The 24761-nt window shown below is 43.3% G+C and overlaps 3 protein-coding genes across 4 annotated transcripts; 1 reads left to right on the top strand and 2 right to left on the bottom strand.

Annotated features, from left to right (window-relative positions):
* Positions 1–1298: 1298 nt before the first annotated feature.
* LOC114799938 (dynamin-1-like protein) lies at positions 1299–15572 on the bottom strand. 2 transcript variants are annotated; one of them, XM_028996928.1, is made up of 18 exons: positions 15392–15572; positions 14691–14800; positions 14203–14344; positions 13674–13712; positions 13421–13467; positions 13166–13237; positions 12993–13079; positions 11795–11957; positions 11562–11682; positions 10391–10729; positions 9384–9504; positions 8024–8179; positions 5500–5589; positions 5291–5389; positions 5006–5122; positions 4768–4877; positions 3939–4098; positions 1299–3163 (listed from the first exon to the last, which is right to left on the bottom strand). In XM_028996928.1, the coding sequence occupies exons 2-18, from the start codon at positions 14793–14795 to the stop codon at positions 3107–3109; spliced, it is 2025 nt and encodes a 674-aa protein (XP_028852761.1). In that variant the 5' UTR covers positions 14796–14800; positions 15392–15572; the 3' UTR covers positions 1299–3106. The 2 variants fall into 2 exon arrangements, with proteins under 2 accessions (XP_028852761.1, XP_028852762.1); XM_028996929.1 differs by lacking the exon at positions 13674–13712.
* An 842-nt stretch (positions 15573–16414) lies between these two features.
* LOC114799848 (ras-related protein rab7-like) lies at positions 16415–20169 on the top strand. Its single transcript, XM_028996746.1, has 6 exons — positions 16415–16623; positions 16983–17051; positions 17186–17312; positions 17396–17614; positions 17697–17825; positions 18952–20169. Exons 2-6 carry the CDS (start codon positions 16999–17001, stop codon positions 19039–19041), a joined length of 618 nt encoding a protein of 205 aa, XP_028852579.1. The 5' UTR covers positions 16415–16623; positions 16983–16998; the 3' UTR covers positions 19042–20169.
* A 79-nt stretch (positions 20170–20248) lies between these two features.
* On the bottom strand, positions 20249–23373 carry LOC114799849 (ubiquitin-like protein 4A-B). Its single transcript, XM_028996747.1, has 4 exons — positions 23197–23373; positions 21746–21851; positions 21455–21660; positions 20249–20613 (listed from the first exon to the last, which is right to left on the bottom strand). Exons 1-4 carry the CDS (start codon positions 23242–23244, stop codon positions 20506–20508), a joined length of 468 nt encoding a protein of 155 aa, XP_028852580.1. The 5' UTR covers positions 23245–23373; the 3' UTR covers positions 20249–20505.
* Positions 23374–24761: the final 1388 nt, after the last annotated feature.

Raw genomic sequence — 24761 nt, 5'->3', positions numbered from 1 at the left:
GCCCTCGGGACTTAAAAAAAAAAGAAAGAAAGAAGGCCTTGTTTGTTTAATGATCCACGTGTGAACGCCCATTTCGTTAAAAATCCTGTACTGGATGAGAAAAATAATTATACACCAAACAAAAATGGTAGGTCGTTTTTCTTCTTCAAGATAAATAGAAAGATCCACTTGGTAGTTATGTAAATCCAGAAGATCGCAGCGCTTCGTGCCAGTTTGAAGATAGGGGTCACAGTGTGATATGGCTAATGGATTGATCGCTCTTATTATTGTGTTCTAGTAAACTCTGATAGCTGTCAGAATAGCCTACAACCGATTCTTATCATCTTATAATTATTAATTATTTATTGCCATTTCTGTCCAATTGAAATATGATGCTCATATTTCAAGTAATTAGCTTCTGTTCTATTTTATTTTACCTGTAGGTTTTTCTAATAAAGAGTATAATACAAGGCAAACTGTATAAAGTGAACTCATCATAAACTCATTAGTTAGTGATAAGTCGCTCTGGATAAGGGCATCTGATAAATGCTGTAAATGTAAATGTAAATGTGATACACAAGTCTCCATGCTGATTCCCCATGTATTACAGGTGGGGTGTTAAATCGGATTTCTGCTGTAAACATTTCCATATCAGGAAATCGGTGCAACTTCCTCGGAAGATACAGCCCAGTCCCAGGAAGCGGATTTATGCATGAGCCTTCTGCTGCTTAGGCCTTCATTCAAACAAGTGCTTAAAATACCAAATGTCATGCAGATTTATCGGCACATAACTGGCAGATAATGCCAGGTTGGCTGGTTCCATCTTCTTTGTTCAGATAAATTAAATAAATTAATTAATTAAAATAAATTAAATAAGCCACCACCCATCTGTCTTCCGTAAAATGTGATTATTTCATCTTATGTGCTTGGATACATGAAGGAACATGAGAATTTTCACAGCAATGTATTTAAAACTAAAAACATAATCTGGTGTCAGAGGTTATGAGAGGAGCAAAATTATTATTTTTTTTCGTTTTGCTTTTTGGTAAGCCCAACATTACGTTCTCAATTTTGCGGAGATGCAGGTTGCTTCTCGAAAGGCAATGAGTCAACGCTGGCTCCTCATTGGTGCCACTGTAGTAGAATAGGATAGATCAGAAGCACGATTAGCATTCAAGGTGTGCTACTTTTCCACTTTCCAAAAATTGCATAAGGGTTCAGTATAAAAGCATAACATCACACACGCAAAAAAAAAAGCAGAAAAATTAATTTGCTCTTTTGTTCTCGCTCTGCAGTAACCACCAGAGACCAAAGCCGGGTGTTCTTATTGGACTTTAATTATTCTCTTCTCTAGAACAGACGGTACGACGTGGATCACACAAAATTGGCAGGCAAGCACTTTCAGGCAATTCGTTGATATGTAACATATATATGACTAATTATACAAAACATACATTCTCTCTTAGGCAGATTCGCCCCGAGGCGACAAACACTCACACATACACACACAATTAGATGCATAAACGTATTTTAAGAAAGTCCCAAGAGGCAACGCTGTCCTCACCGCGTCCTTTTAAAGGCAGTGCTTTCATTTTCATGTATTTGCCCCAACAAAACACAGCAAAGATGCACTGGGACTTTTGGCTTGTAAGAACAGATAGAACGTTACTCCAGAGTCGGGTGGATGTTGCGGACGTGCAGGTGGGTGTGATCTTACTGGAGCCACCGCATCTACTGGCCCTGTGTCCTTCATTTCCTCTCAGTTGCAGCACAAAAGGGGGGAGGCAGCCAGAGATCACAAGTAAGGGGCAGGACGGGACGCGTGAAACAAGGGCTGGCGTAAATTAGCATGCTTCACAACCCACTCACACACAGTCTCCTTTCCCGGGCACCTGTCCATTTATCAGAGTTGGACGGGTCGGTGTTGCGGAGTGACCTCGGCTAAAACACGTGGCCTCCTGCTGATCCCCCGAGGTGCAGAAGGAGCACTTCTGAGCTCGCAGGAGCCGTCCTGAATACCAATGTCCTCCTCAACGGTCCCGCCCAGCGCAACACAAACATCCCCACAAACCCAACACCACAACTAGTGCAAGACTCGCGCTCACAACTGGCAATTATAAATATTTCACAAAAAAAAAAAGGGACAATATTACGACGTACGGTAAACAGTCTCATGTTCTGCAAACTCTTTGCTCTGTTTCAGGAAGTCTAAACTAAAAACACTTTTATAAATCAGTCCCTGTTCGCTCAGTGACTACCACTAGCAATCGGTCTCTAGAAGAAGTGGCAGGTTTTCCATTTCCAACGTGTCCTTCTGCGATTTAGCGCAGCGGCTCCGTCTGAAATCACTTCATATCAGAGCAGAAACAGACGAGCTAATGATGACTGACTACGCTCATTAAGGGCTCTTCAAAAGAAGAAGAAAAAAAGATAAAAATGCTTTCAGACCAAAAATAGCTGCTCAACTAGACTGCTATTCTATTACCCGGTCTTCCTTAAATAGACACTTAATCAATGAGCACAAACGAATACCCGTCCAAAGAGAAAACTAGCGCCGCAATATAAATACACGACACCTGGAAAATGAATATGTACACCTTCAGTCCTCAACGGTCCAATTTCCCCACAGCTCTATGGTGATGAATCAGAATTATTATTCGTTGGGAGTGTCTTTGTTCGATATTGGCTAAAGGGACGCACTGGGTCCCAGAGGTCGAGAGCTCTGGCACACTTTTAACAACATGGTCCAAGGCAAAAGTGGTTGCTTATGATCCCCTGTCAGCTGACTTCACATAGTAATGGACGTTTTAATGACCTGCGGGGTAATTAGTGAACCTGCGGTCCATAACCAACTGTAGTTTACTGACCGCTAATGAAGCATGGGCGCTTTGACAGTGGTGTGTCTGTGTGTGACCGTGCCAGCTGTCTGCTCTCATCGACTGTGCGTGAAAATGTATAGCTGCTGGTTGTGTAATGGTAAGCAGCCAGTGTTCTTTTTCTGCATACTTTACACATCCATAGAAATGTTCTCTCTCTCACAAACACACACACAGAGACACACAGAGAGACACACACACAGGACGTGTGTGCAGGTAAACATGAGTTCCAGAATATGCAGTCCATCTGACTACCAGAGGTGAGTCTCTCTTATCTCTGATATGATGTTGTTGGCTTTCTGGAGCGCCTGAGAGAGCAGAAGACAGAGAGAGAGAGAGAGAGAGGGGGGGGGGGGGGGGGGGGGGGGGGTTGTTATGGCTGTGAATCATACCTATTCATGAGGTTACACAACGACATATACATAAGCGCGCTCACGAACAGTTCACAGACCTGCCTTCAGCTCCACATAATCACTTTCACACATTGTCCTCACTCATCGCACTGACCACAACCTCTGTTGGTTTCAACAAAGTTTCATTTAAGAATTAAAAATTATTTTTATGTTAAACTCAAGACCAGACATTTCATGTCAAAATGGTGCCCCTAGAAATACTTAATAAGCAAACAGTTTTTGATTTCAATTTTACGTAACGTTTTCCTAGCTAGGATGCGACTTTAGAATACACAAATGTTATAGAATACACAAAGCAATACCTCTGCTTTTAATCTGTAGTCCCTGTAAGTTTTCTGGAGAATTTTAGACAGAATTTTATACTTTTCTAATTTCATATGAGTGAACACATTGCACAATATTGAAGTTCATATTCATAATAATGCTTCGGTTTTGAGACAGGACTCACAAAACTTGAACTTATCCATACAGAATTAGTACCTTCGAAAACCATTTAAAACAGCATGTTTCTGCCGCTTAGTGTACGGCAATAAATTCCAAGCAGGCTGTGAAGTTTATGTACTGCTTGGAACCAACATACACTGTGCCATCATACACAGTGCAAGCAATTTGTTTTAAAAAATAATTTTAATTAAAGACCTTTTTCATTTTTGACACCAGCCGCACCCACCTCCAGCATCTGAGCCACTTCGTTCCTCTGCTGAGCCGTTTCCTGAGACTCGATGAGCAGCTCCTGCAGCAGGGGCTGTTTGTATAGTTGCCCCACTAGCTCACTCTGCAGATGCTCCTTCACGTAGTTCACCAGGAAGTGCATCACTGTCTTTGGCACACTGCACACACAAAGAAAAACTCATCACTTCGGTTCCACGGACTCGTTCATAGTCATCATGTCTTTATACACCTCAACTTCACATCTCAATAGAAGCATCTGAGAATTGTTGATTTGTGACAGAAATTCCAAATTTGATTTCTCTTCCGAAAGCACTCTCAGCCTCTCAGGGAACAGTTTATTAATAGGACTTAGTTTTACAACGGCAAGGCAAAAATCTTACTAATCAGCCTTATTATTTTTATTATTTCTGCCACTTTCCAATTAGCCAGTTTTACTGCCACGATTAGATTTATGTCTAGAGGGAGAATAATAAGTACAATGCATGTGAAATGAGCTTAAACGAATCTTTTACCTTACGTAAGTTGCCAAAGTAACATAACATGTCATAGGAAGAGCCATTGAAAAGATGACTTACGGTTTAAAATAGGATGCTAGTTACACACAAGCCCCGCCCCCTTTTATGTCAAATACGGCAATGTTACCAATAACAAAAATATGCTTATGAGTAAATGGTTTTGGTTAATACATTGAGACATTATTTTTGTTGTACAGTTTCTAAAACTTGCATCTTAAAGAATTATTTTTTATTATTAGTTATTATTTGCATGTTCCTTTCTGGACAAACAATAGTGAACATAACGTCCTGCTGATCCCAGACCCCGCCTACCTGTCCTGTATGCTCTTGCGCACGATGAGGAAGTAGCACTTGATCAGCCGCTGGATGACCTCGCAGTCCCGCTGCTCGCGAGCACTCAGCCTGCGTGAGATGGGAACGGCCTGGCGTGGAGAGACGGGCGTGCATCAGATCTGAATCCTCATCATTTTGCAGCACTGTTTATGCCTTCAGCATGAAAACATGCATTCATGTGAACCGGAGCCGGTACGCCGATATCTGGCCCTCTCACCGTGTCCAGGAGATTGACGGCTTTGGAAGGGCTGCTGAAGGCAGACACAGGCTGATGAAGCGACACTTTCTCCTCCTTTTCACTTTTACACTGCTTCCCTCCATCCAGCGTATCAGTCTGGGAGAGACGAAGAGAGAATATACGTATACGGTGGAGGAGAGCGAAGGTGACAAGAGTGAGGTGCTGCTTCTGAGAAAAATAGCGGGCGAGTGAGAGAATGAAGGTGAGACAGAACGAGGGGGGAGGAGTGACACACCGGGAGAGGGATGAGAGGGATGAAGATACCTGCTGGCTGTTGACTGATGCAGACACCTGTGCGGCGTCTGTGAAGTCTGGGTGCTTGGTGTTGATGTACGCCAGCTCGATGGCAACCAGGTAATGAACCTGGAACATAAAAATGCATAAACCCGGAATGAAATCACAGCTTAAAGGGCGCTGAGGCAGCAAAGGTGGAGCGGAAAAGATAAGCACGTCGACAGGAGACACACTCTCACCATTTCATTCGTGATTGGCAGGCGTTTCCTGAGCAAACTTGTCACCACCTCCACAATTGAGTCATGGAGCTTTGGAAACCGTAGGAGTTCCTGAGGAACACAGACACATCAGGTGCATTAAATGACACTGATAAGCATGGAGAATAAAAATACAGTAGCAGACAAATCCTTCACATGCAATTAAATGTGTGTCACATTAAAATATACCAGCAATAATGACATGAAGATATATACTATTTATAAATAAATTCAAGAATAGAGCTAGTGATGACACTGATGTATTTGTTTATTATTTATTGAAAGGTTATTTGAATTATTTGGTTTATTTTGTATCCTATTGATAATGTGTATTAATAGATTTATTATGGGCTTTTTTTTCATGTTTCATTTATTTTCTGTTGTTATGGGCCTTTTCATTATGGTGTCAAAACGAAGGGAATGGACAGCAGTGGTGGCATCTTCTGGATGAGGCAAGGCATATATCCCCATAAAATCCAATTCAAATATGCATCCTCACAGTTTCATGTGGGGAGGGCATCATCAAAACAACAATAAATCATATCCTTTCCTTTACTGTGCTCTGGAAAGACTCCCGGGAACACAGAGAGTGGTTAAAAAATTAGTTGCTACTTTTATTACAGTGTTGCATTTCATTAGAACCACCAAAAAAAAAAAAAAAAAAAAAATCCAATCAAAAACCAAGGTCAAGGGTCAGGAGTTAACTTTATGTTGATCGTGTCCACAAAGTTGTTAAACAGTTGTTAGAATGCGCAGTGGTGCTGTGTCATCACAAATGAGTAGATAAGATATCAGAGTCATGGGCCATGATCTTTGGTACATGTCACCTGAATGCATCTAAAGTCCCCATCTTTACCCGGTATTCTGAGTAAATAAGTTCTCTGAACCAGTTACTGTTAATCTTCTTCTTTTTTTTTTTTTTTTTGGAACACCACTGGGAGTAAGTGTTGCTCCAGTACTGCAATCAGATGGCTCTTCTTATAATTAAGCTGTAGAATATGCAGAGGCACAGGCCGTGCAGAGAGGTGATAATGTGTGACAACGGTAAACAGTGGAGGCAAGGAGAGGCGCACCGATAACCTCACAGAGAGCAGAATGCCAATGAGGGCGTCAACACAGGCCTAGCCACGATGCTGCGGCTGATCAAGCTCATCTGCCGCCATCCATTATGGCTCAATGTCTGCTTTTGCCGAAATGATGTACAGTCAGGGCCAAAAGTTTTGACAATGACACAAATGCTGGTTTTCACAAAGTTTGCTGCTGCTGGGTTTTTGGTTGTTTTTGGCTTTTATTGACAATTACATCATGTTTATGCAACGAGTAAATATTTGCAGTGCTGGCCCTTTTTTCCCCAAGACCTCTGTAATTCGCCCCGGCATGCTGTCAATCAACTTCTGGTCCAAATCCTGACTGATGGCAACCCATTCCTTCATAATCAGTGTTTGCTTGTTATCACTTTGGCCTCCATCATGCTGGAAATGCTGGAACTCTTCTTGGATGGTTGGGAGAAGTTTTGGTACCATTCTTCATTCATGGCTGTATTCTTAGTTGAAATTGTGAGTGAGCCCACTCCCATGGATGAGAAGCAGGTGAATGGTCTCAGGATGCTCAGGACACATGAATGGTCTCAGGATGCTTTACTGTTGGCACAAAACAGGACTGATGGAAGGGTCACCTTTTCTTCTTCGAACAATCAGTTTTCCAGATGCCATAAACAATCGAAAAAAGGGGCTTCACCAGAGAAAATGACTTTACCCCAGTTCTATCCCTGTACTATCCCTGTGTCCATGCAGAATATCAGTCTGTCCTTGATGAATTTCTTGGACAGAAGTGGCTTCTTGACACCAGGCCATCCTCCAAAAGTCTTCGCCTCCCTGTGCGTGCAGATGCCCTTACACCTGCCTGCTGCCATTCCTGAGAAAGCTCTGCACTGGTGGCACCCCGATTCTGCAGCTGAATCATCTTTAGGAGACGGTCCTGGAGCTTGCTGGACTTTCTTGGAAGTCTGTCTTGTATTGAGTGAATAATGTACAATAATGTTGTAGGTCTAGGACATCCAGAGGATCGCATTTGGTACATTACATAAACTGCTTGCTGATGTTATTGGTCATAAGAATGTTTGATTATATGTAGGACGTGTTTATACGTAGTTGTTTGAGGCTGTATTGACCACTTACTGTTTAATGACACTAGTATTAAAATATAATTTGCATTGCCACGCTGAAAATGGACAGTTTTCAGTTTACAGTTTAAAAATAAATAAATAGAATACATTATGCAGTATAAGTACACTACACAAACAATCTGGAAAATATATAAATATGGATGAGTGTATTAAAAAATGTGTAAGATGATGTGTATGTGGAAACTAAATATATGCACACATAGCTACCATAGTGTATTGGATGTGTTTGTTAGTCTATGTATGTGGAGCGGCGTGGCATTCTGTATGTAGTTTGATTATAGGTGGTGTGGCATGTGTAAGATGCTTTCAGCACAGTACTACCTGAGTGCTGTATGAGGAGCAGTGCTGGATGATTCTCTGCAGCTCCTCATGCACCAGCTCCACACAGCGCATGCTGGGCTCCTCCAGACGCTTAATCTGCTTCTTCACCAGCAGCTCAAAGGAGACTTCCGGTACGAAGAGCGCAGGGCGCGGTCCCTAAGGCAACGCAGGAACAGCAGCAGAGGGATGAGACCACCAGCACAGTTCGGCTCAGCGCCAACACATTTGGAGACGTGAGAATGTTTGCCGTAAAAGGAACAGTTGCAAATGTAGATCAAATAGTAAGGAAGGAAGGTCAAATAAAAGGAAAGCAAATTCAAGATGAAACATCTACCCTGTACTTCGAGTGTGTTGCATGTTTGCAGCAAATGACCCTGATTTAGAATATGTTGGAAATGTCAAATGCAAGAATTCCAATGAACCGACCAACTACATGCTGCATTTACTGTGACTGCAGATAGAAAATGTGCTGACAAAGGCGCTTGCGTGTGAAAAACAAACCCACTGGTGACAGTAATCTAAACCCACAGCACTTGGATGCCCATTATGTTCCGATAGGCCGCTATTTACTGAGGCAATCAACACTGAATGTTTTCCCCACCGGGACAGTGCTACTATTCGACCCAGCAATTGACTGTAGGATATTAAAGCGACTGCTGCAGTGTCCCCCTGCCTCAAGTTTGCATTCAGATGGATGTCAACTGCCATATTGCGGTGAAAGCTACTTTAGCTTCTAAATGAAGGTGGCATTACCATTGGCCGTTTACAGGGGGAGTGGGAAGCTTTGTAATGGCAGCAGTGCGGAGAGCTGAAAAGTCAGAGCTGAGATAGCTTGAAATGGGGTTTCAGTAAATGTTTTAACACAGAAATGTATTATAGATGATCAGGGAGATGGCAGAAGGCATCAACAAAATGAATACAAAAGGAATGTCAGTAAGGACATCTGAAATCTGCTCATGAACAAACGACTCACTGTAAGAATACAAGTAGTCATAATTGCCATATTTTTTTACTTAATCCATTACACCATTAATCACCAAAAATATTGGCAGAAGTCTATATTGAAAATGCTTTGGATAATTACAGTCCTACATAGAATAATGAGTCTTCCTGCAACAGCTGTTTACTTCTGATGAATATGTCTAAGAATGAGACCTGTACACCTCATTAGGCACAAGAAACCTCTTTCTCTCCATTTTCCCATCCCCCTCTCTCTGTCTCGCTCACACATGGCAAATGAAATATCAGAGGCAGAAAGCGTTGTCAATGTAATGCAATAAACTGACTGGCCCTAGAATAAAGTGTCTTGTTCAGTTCCCCTTGAGAAAATCGGAATTTTAATTATGGACATTTTCATTACCGTGGCATTCCTTATGGCTGTGAGGACATCAAGTTCAGTGAGGCCACCCAGCGGGTCGATGGACTGCAACGTGCGACCGAATGTCTCATGGAAAATGTAGCAAATCCGTGCCCCTCCGCATCTGAGAGAAAGGACACGTGAGTCGACATTTCCGCCCTGCCTCCCATTCGAGTGCAAAATATGTCATCCGCAGGTAATTAAGCTCAGACGCCACGGCTGGCTGCCAAGTGGCAGTGTGATTATTAGAGCCATGCGTCTGCAGAGGAACAGTTTGATCATTATCACCAGTTACTTACTCAATCATTTTCTTCCAATATTAAAGAATTGCTTCTACGCAATAACTCCAAACAGGTTGTGAAACGGCTGTCACTACAACTACAGGGTGGGCCATTTATATCGATACACCTTAATAAAATGGGAATGGTTGGTGACATTGAACACATTTTATAAGTGGTCAGAAACTTGTAAATATCTCATGAAAGAATAAAGTTATGTTAAAACCAAGCACACCATTGTTTTTCTTGTGAAATTGCCAATAAATTTGATGTCACATGACCCTCTTCCTATTGAAAAAACAAAAGTTGGATCCAAGATGACCGACTTCAAAATGGCCACTATGGTCACCACCCATCTTGACAAATTTGCCCCCTCACATATACTAATGTGCCACAAACAGGACGTTAATATCACCAACCATTCCCATTTTATTAAGGTCTATCCATATAAATGGCCCACCCTGTACAACGACTCCAATAGGAGTAGAAGCTAATGCTTTACTTTCACTTCATTTTTTTTATCATTTTAAAGTACTCTTAACTATCTTATAAATCTAAATGTTTGAAATTTGTTAAAACACTTTATAACAATAAGCCAGCAAATTCAAGTAATAGAGTAGTGTGTAAAATGTGAATGATACATTTATTAATAAGCAATCAGTTATCTAATAATTAATTTGCCATTTCCTGAGGCCTGAGACCTTTCACGTTTTTTTCATGTTTGTAACCCACAGCTCAGATGTCTGGATGTGGCGGGCTGTGCCCTCGATGGTGTTGCAGTAGTCGGAGGCGAACTTGGTGACGATTTGGAGCAGCATGGCGCTGGGGTCCTCCACGGGCTGGCCGTAGCTGTTGAGACGGGCCTGGTACTGCGCGGTCAGCACAGTCACGCGCGTCTTCAGCTCAGGCAGGCAGTCGCGGATGTGGTGCATGAGCAGGCGGCTCAGGGTGCGGGCCAGGTAGCGTGAGCCGCATCGGGAGGCAAGGGATGGGTAGTGGCGCTGCAGGAAGGCCTGTTCGTCTTTGGCAGCGTCTGGGACGCTCTTGCGAGTGTTCAGGTCATGCTGGCTCCTTCAAAAATAGAACAGAGAGCATGAGCTTGTTCCCCCTTTCATGTCATTTTAGTTCTTTTATCAGATGTGTGTAAACTGGGACAAATTAAATTATATGACTACATTCTGAGATCATGTATGTATGTATGTGCATAAAACAAATTACTTTTTATTAAGAATAATATATGTTGTAGAAACAATGTTCGAATATTATTTGCATAACGTTCGTTACACCATTTGTGGTTTTACTGAGATTAACGTAGCAGTTTTGTGTTGAATTGAATGACAACAAGTATAAAGCGATTTTGTCCATCAAAAATTGATTATCAAACCACAGACATATTTATACACAGAGAAGTTATCAGCGTATTGTCCACAGTCATTCTACTCATCTCGCAAAGGCAGCTACTGAATGAAACATACCCGGTTGCCAGCAGAAAGCAAAAAGTCTTTCACTGTGATCTTACGCCACACAGATAAATCCCACTCTCACTGTTCGAGGGAGCACAGAGATACCGCTGACTTAAGAGGTTTGTCTTGAAGGCGTATCAAATTAAATCTTCTATGTAAACTGACAGAAGAAGTGGAGTGTTACAGCTCCAGCTAAATTCTGCTGCTCGCTACTGCCTCCCTCCAGGGCTCCCACTGCCGAGCTCTAGCGATTCACAGCGTGAGCTTTCTCTCGCTCATCACTAATTCATTCATTTGACTGATAAGTAGCCATGGAAGGACAGTGCATTTAATGTTCAGAACTGTGATACAGTTAATTCATGAAATGAATTGCTGAAGGGGTCTCTGTCAAATAACACATAAGATTTCAATAGCCTGAACTCAAAGGACTTTAAACAAACCTGTTCACTACACCAATAATTCCAAGCCGTACTGGAATGACTCTTCCAAGCAGCACTTCCAGGGCGTCGGTTCCGGCATCCATTAAGTCCAGCTTGGTTACTACCAGTAATGTCCTACGGCCTAAAAAAAAGCAGCATTAATGATATAAGACAACATGAAGACTTCCTGATTAATAAAAAAATAAAGCTGATTTTGGAAGGCAGGTGAACAGCAAGAGTGGAATGTGCCTCACCATCTGGGTCTACTTCGCGGGCAAGTTTAAGGGCGTCTGACGTGGCCAGGTCCGATGTTGCCGGAGAGACGCTGAGTATGATGGAGTTAGGGTTGGAGATGAAGGACAGAATCATCTCCTGCACTTGAATTTCTATGTCTTCTGGCTGATCACCAACTGGGACCTAACAAGCCAGTAAATGAAAAAGGCCCATTTTAGTGTATATCTACGGATATTATAATAAAATATAAATTATAAATCTTATAATAAATTACTAGGAAATGCACCAGTAAATTATTATACGGCAGGCTGAATCAAATAGGACCTTCCAGGCTAGTGAAAACCTATTTTCAAATATCATACATCTAGTTCTGTTATGGATAATACACTTGTATACACCACAGTGTAGTTTTGTGTACTTGGCCAAGGTTGGATGGGTCATTTCAAGCGAGGTCTTTCTGAAGCATGGCCCCCCCCTAACATTAGGATGACACCTAACAGAACCAACATAAGGAGGTGTCTGTGAACCAGTGAATTAAAAAAAAAAAAATTATGTTTATGATATTCAGTGGGCAGCTCATTTGAAATAAGCACAATAGTTCAATAAAAACGGGGCTAGGCAGCAGGTCTGGCATGATTATTAATTTTAAGTGTCTGACTGTGAGTTCAGCTCACAAGTTTGAGTGCAGGTGGGCATCACTGAAAATATCCAGACTTATCCAGAACATGAAGGACACACGCATGAATCCTTGAACAATTCTTTGAAGTAAGTCCTTGATAGATTTTGAAGCAACAGTCCTTCAGCAGGATGTGATGTGCTAGCATCCTTGAAACAGCCATTTTATCTCCTTTTTCCACTTGGAGCAGCACCCAATAATGAAATGCTCGTATCCATGCTGCTACTTTCTTATTTTCTTTATTTGTTTCTATTTCATGTCTTTCATATATAAATAATCGCAATATTATTTAGTGTCATTATATTTTATAATTATATCCTTATATTTTATTGCTAGCCATACCAGGACCTGGGTACTTTTGAATTATAATAAAATATTATAAAAAGGATTAATGGTGCCCTTGCTGTTATAGCTGTTACTAATACCTCTGCCTTAATAGCTGCTAATTACATGACCACTTCACTTAATGGAAAGGTTAACATCAGGTGTGAATAATGAATGATTTATTAGTTCATACTAATAAATGAGCAGGTTTGTTATACCTTGGTGATTCCAGGCAGGTCTACCAGGGTCAGACTGAGGACATTGGGGGAGAATATCTTCAAGTAGATAGGTTCATTGCCGATTCCCTGAGAAATAAGCGAGAGTAGAAGGTTGAATATAAACGGATAAAAAATGGCCAAGTAACACGGAAAAAAACCTGCTCTTTTCATACCTTGTTATCTCCAGAGCCACGGTCAGTTTCCTCTTGTATCTCTTTGCGTATTTCCGTGAAATCAGTGAATATCTATAAAGTGCACACAAAAGCACTGACTGGCAGTACTGGCCCCCTTTCAATATGATTCATTACGGCTCATTGAGATTTCATGCTACGTTTCATCCTAGGGCAAATTCAGTATGTATTATGTTGACAAAGATGAAGAATAACTGCAAGCAGGCCAATGCACAATAACTCAAGGTAAAGAAATACCTGGTTTTTACAATGAAGGAATGTGCCCCATTCTTCTGCCTTGATCCCTTTGAAAGACCAAGGACACGGTCAGTATACACAGAAAAAAGAGCTGAGGAAAAATGAACAAGCGTCTGATGGAAAATGAGGAATCATTAAGGAGTGTACACATAGCTCTGAAAATGGAGGGGAAAAAACAGAAAAGAAAAGACACAATACACATGTGCAAGATGGGAAATGATGTTAGTCCATGCAGAAACACTAATATAGAGACCTGGATAGCTGTTTTGGGAGTTACGTTTTGACTCATTTCCTAAGGAAATTAAAGGAAGAGAATAGGAAAGAGACACAAAATATTATATAATACTAATCAGTATTTACTGAAAGTAAAAGAGTTCATGCACAAATTCTAAAATTCAGATATTGCAACCTGTTAACTGTGTTATTCAATACAATTAAGGGATACCCATATAGTCATTGCTCTTGAAACTGGAATGCAAGGTATTTTATTGGGGTAAATATTCTGTGTACTTAAATTACTGAAGTTATAAGCATATCTGACCATTATCTTTTTGTGTGTAATCAATGAGAGTATGTGGAGAATTACATTATCAGATCCATTATATAAATGCTGCCACAGGCCATTGTTACACGCATCACTACATATTTGTGAAGATGATTTGTGAGTGCTTATCCACAAGGCTTTGTTTACTTTTGCATATGAATATGAAATCAGATACAGCAGTCAAAAAAATTGTTTACAATACAGTCATTTAACACGGACTCATTTGCAGCTTCATTACCGTTGTCGTGTTTCCGTCTCTCCTCCAGCGGGGGTACGTGAACCAGCTGCAACACCAGAGGGCGTCGCGTAACTATTCCTGACCCCCGGGGCAGAAAATCCCGGCCCACTAAGCTCTCTAACACAGAGCTTTTTCCACTGCTCTGTGCAAATAGGGAAAAAGATGACAAGTCATGGCTGGCGGTGATGCAAAGAGCAGAATACATATTAAAAAATAACACATATTAAACAAAACGACATCTGCAGCTCATACTCTTCCAACCTCCTGTGGTTGCCACTTGAGCTATTTTCAGTTTAGCCCTCAGGAAGCACCACAGATCATGTGATAGACATGAGGTGGCTTTTTAGTTCTCAAAAATGCGCACAGGAGGAGGCACTATGCCACAAAACAAGTGATGAGAATGAGAAAAATTCTGCATTGAGCGCTGGATAATCAGGAAAAAAAACTGTCCAGAAGAAAGGTGAATATGCCATTTGGTTCACACTAACCTGTGATCCGACCACCACAATCTGAGGCAGCTGTATGCTGTCCGCTCCCACAGTGAGGAAGACCTCCTGCAGCCTGTTTATTACTGGAATTAGGGTCTCCATCATTCAGCCTAGGAAGCGCATGCAGTCAACACCTTTAATAATGAAACTGTATGCTGCACTATTCTAACACACCACTTTAAATATAAGAAAAACAAATTGCACATATAGATCGGGAAAACCATCCCGGTCGGTGGGATCCCAAGTCTTAGACACCAGGAGACTTGTGGATGAGTTGCACTGGCAGCACCAGATATTATCTGGTCATGGAATGCCGCACCGAAAAGTCCTGTTCGTGTAGGGGAACCAGACCAATCTCAATTTGCAGTGTTCGTGTTTATGTCGTGTCTTAATTTCTTTATCTTAAACCGACCATTGCTATTTCATCCTCATAAACTTCAATTTGAACACAGAAGGCGTCGAATTCATCATTATGCAAATAAAATAATAAGCTTTCATTCAAGTAACATATATTTAAAATGGGCTTTAGGCGAACATTAGTACCCAACAGTTTTAATATTCACATGCTAAGATAATAAGTTAAAATGATGTATTAAGGTAGCAAAGACGCTAGGCTGTTGTTAGCCAATAAGCTAGCAAAGGGGAAGCGAGAAAATGACATTAGCTGTAAGCTAGCTGGCCAGACAGCGGCATTTCCTTACCAGCGGACCCGGAGACGGCGTTTCGCAAACGGAGAACAGCGCTACTCACGGCGCATTCCTGCCCTAAACAACAGCGGCACGTAGTTGGTCATTATTTCACACGCGTAAACGCCTAATCCCTGACCTCACTGTTCCATTCGGCGCAAAGGCAGCTGTCAAAGCAAGATGGGCGTTTCCCGCATCACGGCGCTGCGCGCTGGTTGGTCGCTGGGCTGGTGTGACGTCACTCGCAATGTGATATTTGATTGGTCTAGCTCGAGGAACGTTTTACTCTTGTTTTCCCGCCCCACCCTCTGACGTGTGTGTATATGGATGGGCATTCAAGGAACAATTATAGGAAAAACTGCACATCATCTTAAATCGCTTCGTAATTGTATATGGTTTACTCTTTGTCGTATTCCACAATACACACCGAATTACTCCCACAGAAACAAATCCCTTTTAAACTTAAGGAGTCTTTATGCTGAAAACATGCATCTATATTTATATACAGGACAGGCCAAAAGTTTGGACACACCTTTTCAGTCAATGTGTTTTCTTTATTTTCATCCCCATTTACGTTGGTAGATTCTCACTGAAGGCATCATGTATATAAAGTTATGTATATAACTCAATGTACTTGCAGACATTTCTTTCTAATTTTCCTACTCAAATGTTTACATGTACAGTTGGGATGGCTGTGACACCAAGAATGTTGCATTGTTAGTTGTGCATGACAATGAAACCTGCAATACACGCAGTAAATATATGCAATAAAGCAATCTGGAGACCTCGTGCAATGATTGCATTTCGTCCAGGATCGGTGGAAATCGATACCGTGCTAGGCGTGGCTCGGTGCAGCTATGAATGTGATCATCCTTTTTTATTTAAATAAAAAACATCGCGTGTCATATTCACTACCTTGGCGTAAAAAGGGCAGCGCGTGTGAATGCGTTTTGCTTTAGTGATCCGTCCGTCGCGGGGTGTAACGTGTTTAACGCTCCGCCATATTGGCGGCGTCCAAAACAAACCAATCGCGGCCCATCCGGCCCCCGTCCAGGTCGGCGGTGCGTCAGACCCCTTGTGACCGCGCAGCGCCATGTTCCGCACGGAGCGCTCCCACGAAAACACTGCATGCCCGTCGCACGAAACATAACCCTCCCGGACGCGAGCCTCCTTCGGCCCGACACGGTGTGACCGAGCAGCCGTCGCGGATCTACGAGCCCTCGTATCCCCCCCGAACGCGGAGGCTGGTAGGTGAAAAGCCCGGAGCCCGAGCGAGCCTCGGCCGGCTGTCAGGTCTGGCGAAAGTGGAAGTGCGGGCTTTGGCGGCTCGTACGTCGAGCGTTAATCGTACGTGTCGGCGTAGGTTATCAAACAACGCGAAAACAACGTAAAAACGACGTTTGGTCGTCGTTGCCGCCGCGCGTTAGCTGGTCGGCTAGCCGGCTAAGCCGAGCGGTATGCGGATATTTTCCACCAGAACCGGTCGAACCGCCAGCACGGAGCCAGAACTACGGCTCGCAGGGGCTTTTATCGACGCTGCCGCGGTGCGTGGGGCCGTTTTTGTTCCGCGTGTCCTGCTTTTAAGAACGCTGTGGGTTTCGTGCAGGTTTCGCGGCTGCGCCATGGCCTCCCGAAAGAAGGTTTTGCTGAAGGTGATCATCCTGGGAGACTCCGGGTGAGTTGTGACACGTCAGGACGTCTGCAGAATGTTGGTTCCCGATGGCCGCTGCTGTCCTTCCTTAATTGGCTCGATTTCTTAATGATTGGCCTTCACGGCCTCTGCTTCTGCTTCTGCTCTGTCGTTTTCAGAGTGGGCAAAACATCTCTGATGAACCAGTATGTGAACAAGAAGTTTAGTAATCAGTATAAGGCAACGATCGGAGCTGATTTCTTGACGAAAGAAGTGATGGTGGATGACCGGCTTGTCACGATGCAGGTTTGTGGTGTCACACGGCGCGTCACGGCACGTTCTCGACACGGGAACCGTCACAGTCTCAGTTGTGCCTCGTTGCATCTCAGATTTGGGACACGGCCGGACAGGAGCGCTTTCAGTCGCTCGGTGTGGCGTTCTACCGCGGGGCGGACTGCTGCGTTCTCGTGTATGACGTGACCGCGCCGAACACCTTCAAGACGCTGGATAGCTGGCGGGATGAGTTCCTGATCCAGGCCAGCCCTCGGGACCCGGAGAACTTTCCCTTTGTAGTGCTTGGGAACAAGATTGATCTGGAGAATAGACAGGTCTGCGGGTAAACTTTATATTTTTAATAATATGTATACAGTACATATTATATTCACGGTTTCCATGTATTTAACGTAACAGGTGACAACCAAACGGGCCCAGGCCTGGTGTCAGAGCAAAAATAACATCCCTTATTTTGAGACCAGTGCCAAAGAGGCCATCAACGTGGACCAGGCCTTCCAGACGATCGCCCGAGATGCACTCAAGCAGGTACGGGAACCACCGTTGTTCCTTTTAACACGACTAGAGGACCGACTAGAGGACAAATTTCACACACAGTGAAATTTGTCCTCTGCATTTAACCCATCACTCTGAGTGAACAGTGGGCAGCCATGACAGGCGCCCAGGGAGCAGTGTGTGGGGACTTTTGCTCAGTGGCACCTTGGCGGAACGGGATTCGAACCGGCAACCTTCTGATTACAGGGCCGATTCCTTAACTACTAGACCCCCAATGCCCCCAGTCCATTTACGTGTACATCTGATTATATGACTGCACATACGAAACAAATCACATACGGTCAATATGGCAAAAGGAATACGTGAGCATACGTTTTACTGGGTTAAGATGAGAATACTTTAATGTAAAACGACCAGCCAAGAATGATCGGTGATTGTTATGATAAACAGTTCCAGTGGTCACAGGACCGGGGAAGAGGGTAGATCATGTTCGCACAAATGAGTTTTTGTCCCGACTCTTTTTCTTTTTTTTCTTTTCGGCTCTGGGTGCTTTAAGTCTGCTACTCTGTGCGGGACATGGAGGACGTGGGGACACCGTGGCCCCGGGCTGTTTTCACTTATTTCTTAATTGACTGGATGTAAGGACTCGACTGTTTAACCCCGGTTGTTTGCTGCGCTGGTTGAGTTCTGTATCGTTTTTCCTCCCCCCTGATCTTCCGAGGCCCGTTCATCCATTTATAAATGTACTGATGCGCTTTAAAGAGGAGACTGTGGGCCACCTCCCGAGAAAATTCAATCAGCAGAATGTGACGATTGACCACAGCATGCAGGTTTCGAGTAAAATAGCATGGTTGGCTCTTGTAGTGGGAGAAAACCTTCTATTATGCGTTGCTCAATTATCAATTATTATTGTATTGTTTTCTTTTCTTCGGCCATTAAAAAGCAAAATGATAAAAGAAATTTAAGAAGACGAGAACTACAGATTTCAGAATATGGCTTCCACTATGTCTCTTTAATTATTCCAGGCAACCTTGGTCTCAGCAGTGGAGAGTTAAGGGGCTTTACTCGTAACTCTGTACAGATTATCTGCAAGTTGCTTTAGGCATATTTTACATTTATGTCAAATGGGCTTTAAACCGTTAAACCTGCTTCACTGTAGGAGTCCGAGGTGGAGACCTACGATTTCCCAGACCAGATCAAACTGAGGGATGACAAGCCCCCCTCCGCCAGCGACAGCTGCAGCTGTTGAGGCATCGTGCCGATAGCCGGGGAAGCTGCAGACGACCAGAGGGCCTGACCTTGAAGGGACACTACCAGTGGACTGCCCACCCAGCTAAAAGACCCCCATCAGACTTTGGGTGAAATACGCAAACCACCCATTTCCACCCTCTCTTCTTTCTTAAGAGCCTGTCTCACAGGATAGCATGGAAGAACCGTACGAGGCAGAGCAACGTATCAAGCTTCTGACTTTGTTTTGTCCATCAAATATGGGATTTATCTCCAGCCATCGTAAAACAAACTCAGCTGGCGTCTAACCTTGCCACCTTGACAAGTGTACTAACTTCTTATTTTTTTGTTAATCCTTGCTAATCGTTCCATACTGTAACGTTGTTTGCTGTAATGCTTTAACTTCTGCACATCTTATTATTATTATTTTTTTTTTTTTACATATATTTTCATTTTCTTTAAGTATTATTGCTGTTTCTCCCTCCCTATCCAGGTCGCTGTGACCATTTCTCCATATTGCTTATTCTGTGCTGCTGTTGCTGCTTACTCATTTTAAGGACCTTATATTACTGCATACATAATACAAATTAAATCAAATTAAAAAATAATAAAAGCAACAATTGATGTCACTGGTGGTGGGGGGATAGGCTGCTAGTTTCAGATTTCACTGGTGGGGAAGTGTGAACGATACTGCGGGGGAAGTGAAACACGAGCCCAATTCAGCCCAAGCAAAGCCCAGAATGGCTTTTTACAGATAAAATAAATTCTATATATACATATATATATATATATTTAAACGTAATTACGAGCCTTGTGGAGCAGGTAAAAGAGTGACATTCGAGCAACTGCTTTCTGGTGCGTGGTGGAGCTCAGTGTTGGACTAAAGGGGAGGTGTAGTTGAAACGATGCGGTATGTATTTGCATGGTGTAAATTAGCAGTCTGTGAGGTAGATTACTGTACAGTGAAACATGCATCAGTGGATTATGCCTTGGGTATAATCACAGCGATCCATTCAGCGTCATGTGGTTGCACCCTCTCCCCTCCCCACACTTCCATTTTCTCCCGCCCCCCACACTTTTTAAGATATGCCAAATCAATAAACATAAATTCTTTAAAGTGACAAAGAAAAAAATGTTCCGTTTTATTTGTTCGCATGATGATACACTACCACTGCATCAAAGTCACCACAGGAAACTCAGAAGAGAACCTACAAATAAACATACTTTACAATATTTAATTCTTTTATTGTCCTTTACATGATATTTACAAGAGTTTCTCAGTAGATGTCAGCAGAATTCTGCTTGATAATTTAAACAGTAATAGGATGCTGTTTATATGTATAAAACTGCTTTTTAATTGTTAATAATTCCAAACCTTAAAAGAAAGGGGGAAAAAACAAATATCCACTTAAAAAAAACTGAACACCCCTGTCAAAAGTCTGGTTTTAATCTTTAGGAATTGGCCGTGCGCCGGCTCATTCCTTGCTCAGTCCATGAATGACGTGTCCATGCCCTCTGCTTCTGGGTGGAGCATGCGCCCTGCCAGACGTTCAATATCATCCAGACTCAGCTGCCTGAGGGAGCGTTCGTAGTCCTGTGAAGGAACAGAACATGAAAAGCATGACTAGGAAGCACTTTTATGACTATTTCACACAAATCAAGAGCAAGAATGGTTTTATAGAGCTTATATTGTAAAGTACTGAACAGGACTTCATAATTTTGCACACCATGTTCCCCTTGGATAAAGATTTGGAGAAGGCTTTGTGGCCTTTAGAAGAAAGCTTCTATGTTTTTGTGTAAGCGACACTATGGGAACTACATTTCCCATCATCCCCGTGTCTGAACTGCAGTTGCTGATCTAAGGGTAATAATGGCAGCATATGATTTGCTGTGACAAATTGGCAGGGTTCAGGGGAAATGTCACAAACAAGACAAAAAAGAAAACCTGGGGCTCTCCGTGAGCAGGACCATGAAACGCTGCTCTACGAGGAGGCTTTGTTCCGCGTTGCACTGAATCCTCCCTCTAAAAAGGCACACGTTGAACATGCTGCTATTATTACCCTCAGACCAGTACCTGCAGCTCAGACAAGGGATGATGGGAAATGTAGTTCCTGTAGTTTCTCTTTTTCCACCAATCACCAGAGCAGGTTAGAGAAAACCAGAACACACGTAAAACCTTAGCGAATAAGACACAAAACCATGGCACACAAGTTCACCTCATCTGCAAACTAGCTTCTCTACTCATTTTACCCCCTCTGTAGATGCCTACTGAGCACTTTTGCGCCATTCCTTGAAAGCGGGGGTGGGGAATCTGATCCAGGACAGGCATTGTGGGTGGCACCCAATCAGGATATAATAAATGCTCCTCCCATGGCCCTATAGGTCATTGTTTTTGGTTAAGAGAGCCCACTATTCCCCCGCCCCGTGGACCATACCTTGATCAGTTGTTCCTGTACTTTCGCAGCATCTGCCGGGCTAAAATGCTTCGCGAGCACAGTGGACAGTGAGTGCCACACTCCGGCACCGCTGCCGGAACCGCCGCCGGTCACCCCCATACCCGCACTCTTCTCTGAAGCGGGCCGAATCACTAGGTTCAGTTTGGCCTCGTGACCAATGGAATAGTCACTGAGCCGGTGTTCGTCTGAAGGATTAAGCCAAATGGTGAGAGACTCCATTTTGGACAGGAAACCAAAAAACATCCAGGAGGTATCGTGCCTGCTGCCTACCTGCAAGGGCTTTCCCTTTGTAGAGCAAACGCTGCTGATTTGGGGGAATGTTCAGATGCTCCGAGACCAGCTGTTTGACCTGTGACACTTTTTCATCCTCTGTGACCTACAGGTTGGTAACGTATAATGAACATTATTAACATCGGGATTCAATTATGCATTTGTAACTTCATATAAACAGATTTAAACAGCAAAAGCACATTATTATTAAGTGATTGTCATTGTGAAGCACAGCACACGGTGACACAATGAAACGTGCCCTCTGCTTTTAACCATCACCCTTGGCGAGCAGTGGGCAGCCGTGACAGGCGCCCGGGGAGCAGTGTGTGGGGACGCTGCTTTGCTCATGGCAACCTTCTGATTACGGGGCCACTTCCTTACCCGCTAGGCCAACACCGTCCCACTGATAAGGGACATAAAACCACACCTTACATGGCCATATTGGCCCACCAATACTGGTGCCGTCAGAAAATCTGGAGACTAGATAATCCCCCCACCCCCAGGACCATTATCGATTGCAAAATTCCATTCTTTTCCAGTACGGAGCATCTGAAGACTAACGTAATATTTTGTCAGTGTCACTGCCGTCTATGCAGCCCTGTTCCTTCCCTGCTTCCACGGAAACGACAACAAATTGTATCCCTGGTCAAAACGTCATCACTGCATGACCCTTAAACGTTCAGACAAGTGTGTGTTTTTGTGAAAGATTATTTGCCGTTATGAGGTGCGGATATATTTCCACGCCCCACACTGTAAATTTGATGGCAGTAGTAGCCTAGTGGGTGACACAGTCGCCCATGAACCGTAAGACCCAGGTTCAAACCCCACGTACTACCATTGTGTCCCTGAGCAGGACACTTAACCCTGAGTGTCTCCAGGGGGGACTGTCCCTGTAACTACTGACCGTAATTCACTCTGGATAAGGGCGTCTGACCAATGCTGTAAATCCATAATATGAAAGTACCAAGAGAGGATGAGAGCTCAGAAAGGGTTTAACTTTGTAAGAAGTTATCGGACCAGGACTGGAGAAGGTTCGAGACCGTGGTGCTGTGACGTCACTCAGAGAACCGCTTCTAAACGCGGCCAGTGTCACAACTGTGCTTAATCTGTGCGACCAGTGCCAGAAGCTACGTTCCCTTCTGTCGTTGCCGGCTAAAAAGACGCGACCTCGGACTGCGTTTCATCAACCTGCTCGGACAAAGACGAAAGTGGTTCAAATGCCGCCGCCGCCGCAGCAGCAGCGAGGCGACGTTCCCCGGCGACAGCATCGCCACACGAAACAGACTCGTATTAAAATACGCTAAAATACTCAAGGCCAATGGCGAGCACGGGGTCGACGGGACTTTAATGTCCAAACCGACGCCGTTTTAGCGAGCTAGTGAACCGTATGCTAGCTGTCTAGCTAGTCGGCTAGCTGACGCTGGCTGTATAAATGCGACAAAAAGCCGTACCTGCACGCTGCATTCCTTCCCCTGGAGCGGCTTCACCGTAAGGATCATTTTGTCATTCAGTAGGTCCGACAAGCATTCGCAGGTATATATATATATATATATCTCTCACCAAGCCATTATAAACACGCACACTCCTCCACCGGACGCGGTAGTGCGACGCTGCGCATGCGCGGTGTGGAGCGGCCGATCGCTCATTCATCTCTTGCGGAGTGAGGCGGCTCCGAAAACACTCCAGCAATTCCGCGTTCACAACGTTTCATTCATCACAATCTCTCGTGCGATATAAATTTACATTTTAGCTCGCTCATCATCTATATCGATCACTTTCCGTTTGATGGATTAAGCCTAGGCCTGGTCCCAAAGCGTCTTTCAATCGAGAAATTCCTTGATGTTTTCCCTGGATATGTGCTGTAGAATCTGTCCAATTTAGCCAGTAAATACTATCTCTAATTAAACCTAATTAAATCTGGATGACGAACTGAACATCAGCATAGACACCTGGAGTAATCCCAAAAAAAAGCAGCTAGCGTCCAGATGTGTTGTATAAAATAAACTGGCTCGACATTCACCAGATCATGAATATTAGGGAATTACACAGCGACACACACACACACACACACACACACACACAAAATGGGGACTTGGGCTGGGACTGTGAAAGATGTTCTTGGCTCCATCGATGGGCTCTAATTTGATTCAGTACAGCTGACATGCTCTCATGAATTCCGGAGCGGCGCGGGTTCTACGCCTTGAATATTAATACTGAATTAAAGATTAACATGGGATCAAAGTGGAGGGAAGCTATCCTGGAAGCTACTGACATGACAGGGCCCTCATTTCATTTCCTCCCGCTGGGAACGACAGCAGAGCCGAGACTCCGGTGCCTGCGAACATGACGCGGAAACATTACCACATGGATGTATCCCACTTATTATTCCCGAGAATGGCTGTGACTACGCCGTGTTTTAAAAGGCCTGTTTGACAAGAGTTGTGTTGAATCTTATAAGCCATAGTTATATAGGCCTGGAGAAATATAACCTACATTCACAGTCAGTCTTTTTTTGTATTTAGGTTACTTTCAGCCCTACATACAGATGATGCAACATTTCGAAACTTTACCTTTTATGCTTGTCACCTACTAATGAAAATATTCTTTTCATTAGTAGGTGAAATTGCTTGTGGAAAATTCTAGACATTTCTAGCCCACATAGCTTGTCGTGTACAATTTATACTTCTTTAAATGAATACATTTAGTAGAGTTATGTCACCCATGATAAATGCATACTGATGCTTGTCACTTCAAGACTTGTTTATTTGTATTGCACTTCATAAGCACCATAAATTAGTACAAAAATAGTCATAAGATGAAATACAGGAATTCGCTTCTATTGAGGATATGTGTGTGTGTGTATGTGCGTGTTTGTATGTGTGTGTGTACATGCGTGTATGTATGTGTGTGGGTGTGTGTGTATTTGTGTATGTATGTGTGTGTGTTGTGTGTATGTGGGTGTGTATGTGCTTATATATGTATGTGTGTATGAGAGAGGGAGAGAGAGAGATGGACA

This window comes from Denticeps clupeoides, chromosome 11, assembly GCF_900700375.1.
Source record: "Denticeps clupeoides chromosome 11, fDenClu1.1, whole genome shotgun sequence".
NCBI classification, from domain to species: Eukaryota; Metazoa; Chordata; class Actinopteri; order Clupeiformes; family Denticipitidae; genus Denticeps; species Denticeps clupeoides.
This window is presented reverse-complemented; position numbering and strand designations above follow the sequence as displayed.

Bases quoted from the DNA above. Each gene is read 5' to 3' on its own strand.
- LOC114799938 (XM_028996928.1), bottom strand. From the start codon at position 14,795: ATGATGGAGACCCTAATTCCAGTAATAAACAGGCTGCAGGAGGTCTTC. The intron at 14,345-14,690 runs GTTAGTGTGAAC...CTATTTGCACAG, and splicing joins TTGTGGTGGTCGGATCACAG to AGCAGTGGAAAAAGCTCTGT. The intron at 13,713-14,202 runs GTAATGAAGCTG...TAATTTCCTTAG, and splicing joins GAGACGGAAACACGACAACG to GAAATGAGTCAAAACGTAAC.
- LOC114799848 (XM_028996746.1), top strand. From the start codon at position 16,999: ATGGCCTCCCGAAAGAAGGTTTTGCTGAAGGTGATCATCCTGGGAGAC. The intron at 17,313-17,395 runs GTTTGTGGTGTC...GTTGCATCTCAG, and splicing joins ACCGGCTTGTCACGATGCAG to ATTTGGGACACGGCCGGACA. The intron at 17,615-17,696 runs GTCTGCGGGTAA...TTAACGTAACAG, and splicing joins TTGATCTGGAGAATAGACAG to GTGACAACCAAACGGGCCCA.
- LOC114799849 (XM_028996747.1), bottom strand. From the start codon at position 23,244: ATGATCCTTACGGTGAAGCCGCTCCAGGGGAAGGAATGCAGCGTGCAG. The intron at 21,852-23,196 runs GTACGGCTTTTT...ACCAACCTGTAG, and splicing joins GGAAGGAATGCAGCGTGCAG to GTCACAGAGGATGAAAAAGT. The intron at 21,661-21,745 runs GTAGGCAGCAGG...TTAATCCTTCAG, and splicing joins CAAAGGGAAAGCCCTTGCAG to ACGAACACCGGCTCAGTGAC.